Source organism: Zerene cesonia, chromosome 19 (assembly GCF_012273895.1).
Source record: "Zerene cesonia ecotype Mississippi chromosome 19, Zerene_cesonia_1.1, whole genome shotgun sequence".
Lineage (NCBI taxonomy): Eukaryota > Metazoa > Arthropoda > Insecta > Lepidoptera > Pieridae > Zerene > Zerene cesonia.
In genome coordinates this window covers 4,599,606-4,612,588 of record NC_052120.1, presented here as the reverse complement: position 1 = coordinate 4,612,588, position 12,983 = coordinate 4,599,606, and the positions used below count along the sequence as shown (strand labels likewise).

At 31.9% G+C, this 12,983-nt stretch overlaps 2 protein-coding genes across 2 annotated transcripts; one reads left to right on the top strand and one right to left on the bottom strand.

The window, feature by feature from the left end:
* Positions 1 to 114: 114 nt before the first annotated feature.
* Positions 115 to 4,384, bottom strand: LOC119834549 (UDP-galactose transporter senju). Its single transcript, XM_038358940.1, has 4 exons — positions 3,979 to 4,384; positions 3,778 to 3,901; positions 3,516 to 3,699; positions 115 to 3,417 (listed from the first exon to the last, which is right to left on the bottom strand). The coding sequence occupies exons 1-4, from the start codon at positions 4,058 to 4,060 to the stop codon at positions 2,773 to 2,775; spliced, it is 1,035 nt and encodes a 344-aa protein (XP_038214868.1). The 5' UTR covers positions 4,061 to 4,384; the 3' UTR covers positions 115 to 2,772.
* A 683-nt stretch (positions 4,385 to 5,067) lies between these two features.
* Positions 5,068 to 9,347, top strand: LOC119834544 (TBC1 domain family member 23-like). Its single transcript, XM_038358934.1, has 2 exons — positions 5,068 to 5,381; positions 5,484 to 9,347. The coding sequence occupies exons 1-2, from the start codon at positions 5,353 to 5,355 to the stop codon at positions 7,489 to 7,491; spliced, it is 2,037 nt and encodes a 678-aa protein (XP_038214862.1). The 5' UTR covers positions 5,068 to 5,352; the 3' UTR covers positions 7,492 to 9,347.
* The last annotated feature ends 3,636 nt before the right edge of the window (positions 9,348 to 12,983 follow it).

The window sequence follows — 12,983 nt, the reverse complement described above, 5'->3', positions numbered from 1 at the left end:
CACATAGGCACTTTTTATACCGATATTCCTACGGGATACGGACTTACGCGGTTTCAACCGCGGGTCACAGCTAGTGTGACATTATGTGACAAGGGGCAGGGGGGATCAAAAGATTTGTGACGTCACATAATAAAATATTAGAACACGAAATTTATGTATGAACAAAAAAATTTTAACAGCTAGTTCTCAATCTATATTTATTGATAATTTCGCGCTTTCGCTATAAGATTATCTCCTACGTAACAACATTTGATTCCTAGAGCCATGTTACAATGCAAGCGAGACACTTAAATAAAAAAATGTAAAATAACTGTTTTCTTTTAATTATTTTTAGATACATGCATAAATTTGAAAAATGTGTGACGTCACGTTAGGGGAGACGGGGTTCTAAAAATGTGACAACCTGTGACAAGGAGGGGGGAGGGGTCGAAAAGTTCTAAAATTCGCGTGACGTAATTTATGGATGGCCCCATACACAAAAACTCAATATTTATTTACAAATATTTTCCTTCTAATTTTAAATCCATAAGCATATATATAGACCTTCTCGGACCTTCCCTTCCAGTCGTGTAGACTGACCGAGGATCCTCCCTTTTCTATTTATGTATCTTTGGGAAACAAACAATAAATAATTCTTATAGATTATAGACATACCATACACATATCAGCAAAGTTTCCGCTAAAAATTAAAATACTTTAAATACAAAAACAAATTCATTTACATACGGAATATAAAGAATAAAAAAACAGAAATCACAAGCATGAGAACAATTTAGAGATCACAATTCCAATTAATCGTTTTTCGAATTTTGTTTTTTTAAGCATTTAAGCTTTTAGAAAAAAGCAAGGTCACTCAAATTGTTTAATTATATTTCTTACAAACACGATATATGTATTTCTAGCGAAATTTGATTTAAAATTAGGTAATGCAAAAAGGGCTTTGTCACGAGAGCATATAAGGGGGCATCGTAAAAGTAATTTGCCTAAAAGGAAGGTAGAATCAACGCCTTCATTAAATATCCTGTGTACCTGTGTGTTTATTTCCGTATTTAAACATAGGACCGCTTCCAGATTTTAAGCATTGTTCCTATATTTAGATATAGTTTAAATAAATGACATATAGTAGATATCAGGTTGTAATAGCAGGACTTATAAAACAACGGAGGAATACCGTCAGGTCGACAGCCCTTGTTAATATCCAACTTCTTCAAGTAACTTGCTACTTTGTTCTCACGCCTTGAACAGACCATAGTCCCAAACAGGGATGATCTGGAGGATTTTCGATGGAAGAATTCCACATTCGTTCCTTCCGCCACAATTATAAATAAAAAGCCCAACACTGTTTTAGTCATTAAAATGATATATTGATCCTTGCTAATCTTAAATAGTTGGATCTAATTATTGTTGCAGCTACTAGGCACAAATCTTACAGTGATGTTAGAATTACAAGTTTAAATTCATAAATCAATACAAATTTACAGTCATAAATTTAAAATTTAAACCTAAAGATATAATTGAGTATGACACCATAAACGTATACATATATTTTAAAATGCAACTAAGTCCTATAGTGTGGGAGTTGCGCACGCTTCAGCACGAATTGAGCCAGCTCGCACCGTGGAAGGTATCCCACAGATTGACGTGAAATACTAGCACTAGTGTGTTTCGTTTGGTGAGAGGTCTGTATATTCTTCCCACTTCCGAGTCCATTCCTTTATTCCCATTTAAAACGGGCAACACATTTCCAGCAGCCCTACAGCTGCAAATGTTCATGGGCGGTGGTTATCGCTTACTCAGTTGCCCGCTAATTACATCAAAATAAAAAATGTTCTTGAAAATTTAAAATTAAAAAATTGAAGCCTTTATCATAATATTATCTCATCTCAATCACAAAACCAGTTTAGTCAATGTCTGATATTTTTTTCAATAATAATTTTAATTAGAACTATTTCAGTCATATAACAAAAATCTCGTTCTTAGAATAATAGAATACAAAACAAAATATTTTAGATAACTTACAAAATATGCCAATAGTGGGTGCTAAGAGATCCATTTTAAGTCTGTTGTGTTTTAGTAATAATAAATAAAGTTTTTTAATACCTATTTGAATAATACAAAAATATCTTTTAATTCTTCAAATACTTCGCATTTAGAAAATATATACTATTTAAATCAACAACGGCCGCGTTTCATACAATAATATTATAATGATTGAAATAATATTTTATATTTTAAAAATTTAGTTGTGAAAGGCACATCAAACCGAAAGTAGGTGAAAATTGATTGCTGAGGTTGTATCAGGAGTTGTCCCGGGTATGGCGAAGAATGCACCAAATGGTCATGTTATTCTGAACATATTTTGTAGCCTAGCCTAGTCATATGAGTAAACATTTGAGTTTCACTAGATAGTATCTTAAAATTCATGATATCAAGAATTTAAAGCTAAGATTTAAACATAAAAACCACTTCATTAAAAGTACCTACCTACAAAGGTAACATGATATTCACAATTGAGATTTGCTCAATAATAATCAATACATGTTATGTTCAGTTCAAAAAGTTATTAAATGACTTTTATCCCTGTTATATGAATAACTATTTTTTTTTTAGTTAGATATGTTCCACACATGTCATGTAGAAAGGGTACTTTATAACTTACTATTTGTTATTATGTTGATTAATATAGTTTGTAATTCAATAGTTGAGCTCACGTTTTGAGAAAAATAAATATAATATTTACAAGTTTGGCTTAGTTATGTAAATGAACACATTTTAATCAACTACAACATCTAAAAGTGGTTTCAAATCTCTTGTATCTTTTTCAGTGGCAACATTCACATTGTTGACTGGATTTCTAAAATACATGGCAACTGAGATTACAACTAAGCATATTGATATAATTGTATATGCCGTTATTACAATTTTAAACAAAATGTAACACACTACGGCCGTAATAATTAACTCTAATGCACTAGCATATGTTTTTAATATAGAGTTTAAATTTTTTAAAAAGAAACTAGTTACAATTCCAACAATTGCACTGTTCACTGTTATTAATATTACAAATATATCTCCTAAGGATTGTAAATCTTGAAATATTGTACTTACTTCTCCCTTACACATGAGAATAAAGAAGTTGCATATCAATGAATCCATGTACATAAAAACATTCTGTAGAAATATATCTACATTAGATCCTTTAGTTTTCAATAAATATTCATTGTATGTCCCAGCAAGGCAGGAACAAAAGTTTTGAAAATTAATTGATAAAAAGTATATGCTGAATATTTGGGACCAGAGATCAGTGTCACCTTTTGATTTGACTGAAGCTGCGTCAAAGTTTTTAATCATACATCCAACTGTTAGAATTCCCAGTGATATCCATTGAACGAAAGCAAGTCTTTTCTGGAAGAGGAACTGTAAAAAATAATATTAATTTAAACTAGATTATAAACAACACCAGAAAACCATCATTCAACATTTTGTCAGCTACAAGCAATAAAAATAATTATTACCTGAAATAATATAGCCGTCAAGACCACTCTAAATTGTAATAGTATGTAGTATGATGTTGGATCATAATGTGATAAATTTATGAATGCTAAATTGTTATAGAAACAGTATAACAGTGAAGGTATAAAGTACAGGAGCAAAAGATTATAATCTCTTGCTATAGCTTTAAAAAGATGAGGCTTGTTTCTGAAAAGAAAAATCACAAAAACTGAATTATACTTATTATTCAAATATCCTTATTTCAAAAAAATACTAAAAACTCACTCTCGTTTTAATGTGTACAGAGTAGCTGAAATGACCAATTTTAATAGCTCTGATAAAAACACAACGAGTGTTGTGTTGTAATCATATACACCATTTTCAGTTTTGGAAGCAGTAATAAAGACTCCTAAAATAAAATAAAATTGTTAAGAAATACTGCTCATACTTGCTAAAATATTTGATAAACGATACTTGGAAACTTACCCTGAAAAACAAATAAAATTATGTATAATGCGAAAACTATAAACGCCTCCTTGTTTGGAAACAACTTGTGCCAGTCTTTCATTTTGAGTAATGCCCAGTATAATGGATAGTTGAGGATGTATAGGCTATTGTATTAGTAGAATAATTTTTTCGCTACATTACACCACGTCAAATCGCAAGTCTAACATAAACGATACTAGAAACAATATCTATTTTAAGTGCACATTTAATTTTAAAGATAAAATTTACACATTTTTAATAAATGTTGATTGATAATACGATAAAAATGAAATGTTAATTAAAATTTCGTGTTTTTAGATTTTTACATATTATAAACTAGTACACAAAAGTCACAAAAACCACAATCACGTTCAATCACTACACTATTCGCTGTCAATCGACAACTGCTACTAAATAAAAGCGGCAGCGGGCGCCGGGCAGTATAATGTAGACATATAAGTGTATAATCTATGTCTATGATGTAGTCTGTAGTGCTGCCATTAAAAAAATCGAAATATATTCGTGTCTTATCAATAATAGTTCAAAATTTTCTCACAACCATTTTAAGTTTTTGTTATTATTATGGTCATATTGTCACATTGTCATCAAAATATTTCCGGCTTAAAATAAAAAAAATTACCTGATTTAATAATACAGCCGTATTCTTTTAATTCAAATTCATATATGTACGCTACTTAAAAAAAGTTCCAGACGTTTCAGACGTGTTCCGAATCAAAAGATCCATTCGAATGGCCACCTCTAAAAGTTGTGTTTATTTCAAATAAAATGTAAACCCTTCACCGTATATAACATAGTCATAATCTTATAGTTTTTGCGTGATAAACGAACATACAAACAGACAAATAGTAAAAGAATAAAAATCCACATTGCATAGCAATTACTCCTTTTTTATTATTTAATCTGCAGACATGGTCTGGTAACTATCTTATTTTAATATGAATAGATCGACTCGGGGGCTTAAACCTGAGTAGGTAAAAATTGTTGTTCGCGAGATAAACGACGTGGACGGTGGAATATTATGTTGCTATTTTTAAATACGTTTGTAGAAGTTGTCAATGTCAGCTAAAGTCGAAATGTCAAGTGATTGCGATAACGATATGTGATCAAGTGAATTGACTATAACTTTTGAGTATCGACTAATATTATTCTGAAAAAAAAATAAGGACTATGTTTATTATTCTTGCTTGAACATAATCTTTTATACTAAAGTGATATAGTGAACAAGAGTATTGTGTCTTAATTAGCTATATTTAAGAAGAGCTTAGTTGGTGTAAAAGTGATTGGACGATTGGACGTTTTTGTAGGCCTTCACATATTACTTAGTTATTTTCTAGGACTAATCTTAATTTAAATATGACGGCAGAGGATGAAGATACGACTTGGTAAATATTCTTTTTTTAAATAATTTTTGCTTAATAATCGAGTTATTACACTATTACGCTCTCATTTATCTGCGATGTTTACATTACGATTTGTTATTTCAGGTTGATTGAGCTAGAATCTGCGCTTTTAGATGGTTGCTCAGCACAAGAAATTAATCTTATTACAAAAGGTAAAAAAATTCCCGATAGCCTCAGAGCAGATGTTTGGCTGTTATGTCTAAATTGTCAAGATAGTGGTAATCAATTGCTTTTGTTTGATGAAATATTTGATTTAGCAAATCAAAATGAGCTTCGAGACGATGTTAAAAAATTTGTCAAAAAACTTGATAATGATGATGATGAAAAGCTCTCTGTCATATCAGATATTGAATCAATCATAACATTCTATTGTAAATCTAAATCAATTAATTACAGCTGTAATAATGGATTAGTTGAGATATTATATCCACTTCTAAGTTTAAAATTGCCAAGATCTGATACTTATAATTTATTTGAAATGATTTTAAAATTATACATTCCAAATGGTTGTGTGCCCAATGGTGTACCATTCCACATATTGAGATTGATTATACAATATCATGATCCTGAACTTTGTTCATTTTTGGACACAAAGCGCATCACTCCAGAACAATATTGCATGCCTTGGCTTCGATCCCTTTTTGCTGGCACCTGCAACTTAGAAGTTGTTCTCTTCATGTGGGACTTATATTTCCAAAGGTCTGATCCATTCTTTATTTTCTTTTTGTGTCTTATTATGATTATTAATGCGAGGGAACAGTTATTACAAATGAAAGATGAGGATAAGACAACTATAATTGAAACTTTAAGAAAAATGCCAGGTGATTTAGAAGCAAATGATGTCTCTGACTTCTGTTCTTTAGCTCATTACTATTCTTTGAAGACACCTGTGTCCTTCCGAGAGGATGTTTTAGAAGTACTATTTTCTGAGAGTGGCCTGGAAATCAATTCAAAATTATATTCTCAAGCGTTATGTCTTCCTTTGGCTGTCCATGAACTTATTGAGAGTGCAACTGTTGATGCAGTGGACTCTGACACTGTCAAATTCTTTTTAGTTGACTGTCGGCCAGCAGAACAGTATAATGCAGGTCACCTTTCTACCGCTTTTCATTTGGATTGCAACCTTATGTTACAAGAGCCTAATGCTTTCAACACTGCTGTTCAGGGATTGCTAAATGCACAACGCCAGGCATTGGCCGCTGGTTCCCTTGCAGCTGGAGAACATTTGTGTTTTGTTGGTTCTGGTAGAACTGAAGAAGATAGCTATGCTCATATGGTGGTGGCTTCCTTTCTTAAAAGAAATATAAAGCATGTTTCTATGCTTGATGGAGGTTTTGTTGCTATACATGATTACTTTGGGCCACATATGACAGATTGCTTAGAGGATCATAATCCAGCTACATGTTTGGTATGTGCTCCTAATAATAACAATTTAGGAAAAGAAGTGAGAAAATCCAAACGACGCGATAATATTCCAGCTATACAACTATTCAGCAAATTGTCGTCAGCAATGAAGGCAAAAAGTCAAGAGGTAAAAGGAAAACTAATTGAATATATTGTCAATCCTAATTCAGCAGCTAATATAAGTGAGTGGCATGTTTCTGCAACCGATAGGAAAGAGAATAGATATAGAAATGTTCCTCCAGTATTCAGTATCAATGATGAAGAGGAGGATGACTATTCCGATATGAGACGTGATGCTGTAAGCAGTGAAATGATGGATGAGGTCATAGATGTTCAGTCATTCCTTAAAAACCCAAATGTAATTGATAGTTTTCAATGTCAGGAAGTATTATACAATGGACATATGTATGATTCATATCTAGTGATAACGGAAACTCATTTGATAATTTTACGTGAAATTCCTAATAAAAAAGGCCAAGCAAAGGTGTTATCAAGGAGGTTACTCTCAACTATTGTTAAAATCACTGCAAAAAAGAGACATCCTGAGCTAATTACTTTTAAGTATGGTGTCCCTGATGGTGACAATTTGCTTATTAAAGATATGGACAGGTTTCTAATTCCAAATGCATCTTTAGCTACTAAAGTTGTATCAAATCAAATAGTCACACAGCTAGATAATAAACTATAAACAAGTTAACATATTGATTAGTATTGACTAGTAAATTTTCTTAAGTAGTTTACAAAGTCATTCTTGTAGTGTCTTATGTAAAGATAATGATAATAAAACTTAAAATAACATATATATCACATTATGCTTATGAGCACGGGAAAATCTTGATAGTCAGGTATTATTCTTTTTATAAATAAAAATAAGGATAAATTATAAATGCTAATTATGTCCACATAAGTTGGTTATCATTATACCTACTTATTGAAATGTGATATGGACAATCAGTTTATAAAAATATATTTCCTATGTTCAAGATTGTGTACCTGACGTAATTAACATTTAAATTTCAATAAATAAAGAAACATCCCTTTTTAATTTTATTCTTTTTGAAAAAGTAATTTTTTTTTTGGTAAAGAAATATTGATATTTACTCATATTTCTTCATAAATTATGAGTAAAGATGCTAAAAAATATGGAGCATGTTTTAATATAGGAATAATTAAAAACTTGCCATGATTAAGAATAATAAGTTATATTGTTTCTTAGATATCCAAGTGTATGTCAAATTAAATAGGCACTTTCTTACTTATTTGTGCGTATTAGACACATTTTAGAAATTAAAATTTTCCTTTGTGTAAATATTTTGCAATAATTTTGTGTAAATTATTTAAAATTATTTATTGCTATTTAAAATGCACTCTATTCCATTGAACTTGAAAAAGTCCATAAAATATCATTAAATACATTTATTGTCTGCCCAAATTTTATTTGTATTTACTATTATATACAAAATAAATATAAAATAATCCTCAGGAAATTTGAAGTACACAACATGTGTTTTTTGATATCAAAATCATTTGCACTGATGCATGTAATGAGTTAAATTAAGAAATTTTAATTTATGTTGAAAAATTATGATGTAGAGATCAACAAGTAAATCTAATATTTAATATTAAGTGTGTCACTATTAAGAAATATTATAAGTAAGTAATTAATCCAATCGAGACTTATAAGGGTTATAACACACCTTTAATTTGCTTTTGTACCTGTAAAACAATGTATGAATATTATTTTATATAATTTCGTGAGTATTGCGAGTACAATAACAATTTAAATTACATATAGATTATTGTTCTAACTATTAAACATATTGAGTATTGGTCAATGATTATGTTTTGAAAAATTTAATCATTCATTTTGTGTACCTTAGTATAAGTGTTGCTTATCACTACAAAACCATCACTTCTTTGGCCTGAAATTTTACAAAAATGTAAATTGATTGTAAATTACTTTACTGCTGTAATGCTAGGAAATATTAGATTACAAAATATTATTTAATAAGATTTTTAAGTTTGTTGTTGTCAATAGTTGTATCAATATTTCATTAATTATTTAAATTAAAATGTTGTTTATTTACTAATATTAATTTTATTTTTTTCTTTTGTTAATCCATGGAGTTCAATAGTTTGACTATCAAACAAGTAAAACTAGTTTATTTTTAGGTAGAAATTTGAACATATAAATAATTTCCTTTGTTATTCTTGGATTAATTTGTAAGATATTATGCTTCCTACTTAAACATGGAAGTAACATTCAATCGAAGTTTTATTTTGTTCATTATATTCTTTTGTCTGCTAGTCGCGTGTTGAAACTTCACGTGCTTAGCACTTAGCAGTAGACCATAGATAAAGTAATGCATTCATTTAACATTTTCTTTGCATAGAGATTATATAGCAGAGTGATTTCAATAAAGAAATTTTAATGTGTGTACCAATTTCATTAGGTATGTGATGTTTTTCAACATGGTGTGATATTATATTAAAATTATTTTAAATATATTTTGAAGATAGTATTAGTAGAATATGAATAAAATTGTTTGAAATACCCATGATTTTTATTTATTTTACCTTCCAATTAATAGTAAGTAAATGATATTAATTTTGTATTCATATATGCTAATATGCATAATGCGTTTGATAAAATGTGGATCAGGAAACGTATGGCAAACCGGTATTTTGGTATTTTTGGGTTGATGCATTAATTATACAAGATTGAGATTGACTTGGTACCTATAGGTAGTCATTGTTAGTCCCAGCGCCATTTCAATGTCTCGTGTAATTAACCATTATAATTGAAAAAGACAGAATAAAAAAGTTAAAGGAATAAAATGGAGGATAAATCATTCATGATCTATATTATAGACTTCGTTTTTCTCCCCCTATCCTGAGTGCGAGAGATATTTGTAATATTTTAATTTTTTATTTTTTCTTATTTTCTAATATATAAGATTGTCTTGTCACGGTGCTTGTTATCAAACTCCTTCCAACGGTGGACTGATTTTTTTTTAATTTTGATTTATCGGGTAGGTCTGAGAATTGCATAACATAAATTTTCATACCCCTCAGTGATAAGGGCAGAACGTTTGCCGGATCAGTTAAGACATACTTATCACCCACGGAGCGTTGAAGGATGAAATTTAAATAGTTTGTGTTATTCATTTAAGGCTTCATAGGCTATAGGTCAAGGTTGAAAAGAAAATGCAGATGTGATATTGATCTGTATATTTATAGATTTTTAATTTAAACAGTAGATAGATTTTAATATATTAAAGATACACCATACAATAAACATGTTCATATCGCCATTATTTTCCGGCTAATCAATTGAACTGAAAAATGTTTATGATAATTGTTATCTGAGTGGGTGTCACCGTAAAATTGTAAACGCCGGTAGATTATAATGTATCCCGCGAGAATATATACTTGAGTCGAAAATGTGATACTGATTGCAATACTGAACTACTACTACATACTAAACTACTACTGCTTGCAATTTAACGCATTATTTGTTGTATGAAAAGGGTATTCAATATGATGATTTAGGTTCGGTTGTTTATTTTAATTAAAAAGGCTCGGCTCCGTCGATCTGCAGAGAACGGTCGTTAGGGAGAAGTAAATTTTGAAACTGAGTGTGCGAGTCGAGCACGCTTCGGTACGAATTGGGACAACTCGCCTCGGGGAAGTTACCACACCCCCACAGAAGTTCGACATGAAATAGTAGCATAGGCCCATATCCCTTTCCTCAACCTTCCTATTCTATTCCTTTATTCCGTCGTCAATCCTTTTTTTATCATTTACCCCTTAAAAGCGAATAACACATTTGCAACGGACATATCTCTGCAAATGCTTATGGGCGGTGGTGATCGCTTAGCATTAGGCGAACTGCAGCTCAGTTGCCCAATATTACATAAAAAATAAATAATGCCCCGACATAATACATAACTCTGATATATTCACATTATTCTTTGATTATTCAATGCTACGTACATTGGACTCATACGAGTTAGACTATACCTATTCTAACGGTTTTTACCATCTTACGGCGACAGAAACATAGTTTTTAGTGGAGTCCCGTATCTCCTAGTAGGGTATGGGGCAGATTATATACACCTGTTTCACTAATCAATTTTCTTTGTGGACAAGCAGGTGATCAGTCTTCTGCGTCCTGCCAGACTGACGTTTTTTTGTGCGTGCCTTCTGGAAATCGAACGCAGGACCCCTTGGTTCTACGCTCACACGCTAACCACTGCGCCAAGGAGGTGGTCACATCACATTCAAAAATAATAATTGAAGGGGGTTTAAAAATTAAACATACTTAAAATGTATAATTTAATTTTTTTAATTTTTTTATTATATGTAAACCTTATTAGATTAAGTCATTGGTTCACAACGTTAAGTCCTTTAAATATCCGTTTCTTTGTGTCAAGAGAAACGTATCTATCAAGCTACGAGAATAATAATGAATGTTGTCATGATTGAGTTGTCATCCAAGTTCTTAATTAACTACGTGTTGCCCGCAGCTCCGCCCATGTGTATGTCAGTTTTTGCGTAACCTGTGGAAACTATAATTATCCAGACCTATAGAAAATTAAATTTGTTTACGTAAACCGCATTCAACTTAGTTTAAAAGTTTTAAAGCAGTGCTTGAAGATAAATAAAAAGATTTTAAATTGACCATAACTTATTTCCCTTATCCGATATTGTCGAAGTAAGTTTTGAAAACGCTCCTAATTATAATATATAAATATGTAATTCATCTGTGAAAACCACGTTAAAATCCGTTCAGCAGTTTCGAAGTTATAAAGTACCAGACACAAAATTTTCAAAAATTAATTCTTTGTTTTCTCTCTTTTTTAATCGCCCCCTATCAGTTATTTCGAAAAATATGAATGTACAGACACTCGATTTTTACTGTCTTATTATAAGTAATAGATAAGCTTAAATATTTTATTATTTATATGAAAACAATTTTATAAATAGTGAAATAATTGCTATTAAAATTAATTAAGATCGATGTTTTTAAATGAAATGAAACAATCTAATGTTATGTTATCAAAAACAAAAAAAAAGAGATATGATACACACAGGATGTCCCTCATGTGCTGTAAAAACTGTATGTTAAAATCCCTAACTTTGCACAACCGACATATTTTGCCAATCCACTCCGTAACCACACTCTATGAAAATAATAATAAAATCATAATCATAAATGTATGAACACACGCAGGTGGCTAAGGTGGGCGGATATTCAGGCAGGGGTCTTTAAATAAAGTTTGAAGAATAGGTCTTATTTTTGAAAAAAAAAAAAATCATGTGAGATTTAATGAGTATTTTTTACGTTATCAGCGTATGCAGTAGGTACTATAAGTTCCATTGAGCATAGCGTGGGAGCACATGTGGGACACCTGTATATAGTCTGAAAAGTCCCTTTGCCGTATCCATTAGCTTCCAGAACACTCCCCTAACGGTTAAATCAATGATCGGAATTCTTGGTGACGAAATTACGGCAGACGTCCAGTTTCGTGGTTTTTTTGGAGGATAAAGCTACAGCTTCGAAAAAATTAGGGGTGCTCGCCAGAGCGAGACGGTATTTCACACCGGCTCATTGCCTCCAACTCTATAAGGCTCAAGGCCGGCCCCATATGGAATACTGTTCTCACCTCTGGGCCGGAGCACCCCAATATCAACTCCTTCCAGACCTCCTCCTAGACCGCGTTCAGCGACGAGCCGTACGTATTATTATTGACGACACTGAGCTTTCCGATTCGCTTGATCCGCTCTCACCGCGGCGAGATGTTGCATCTACATGCGTGTTCTACAGGATCTATAATGGGGAGTGTTCTGAGGAACTTTTTGAACTGGCCCCAGCTGCCGAGTTCCACAGCCGCACCTCACGCCACAAATTAAAATATTATCCGCACCACCTGGATGTATTGCGCACTACTACTGTGCGCTTCTCTCGGCATTTTTTGCCAAGAACAACCCTCCTGTGGAATGATCTACCATCTTCGGTGTTCCCAGGCACATTCCATGGGGATACCTTCAAGGAAAGGGCATATTATTATAACAAAGGCCGGCAACACATTCGCGATGTACCTAACAGCAAGTGCTTATGGGCGGCGGGTGTCACTTTCCATCAGGTGACCCGCCTCGTGCTCGTTTGCCTGCTAG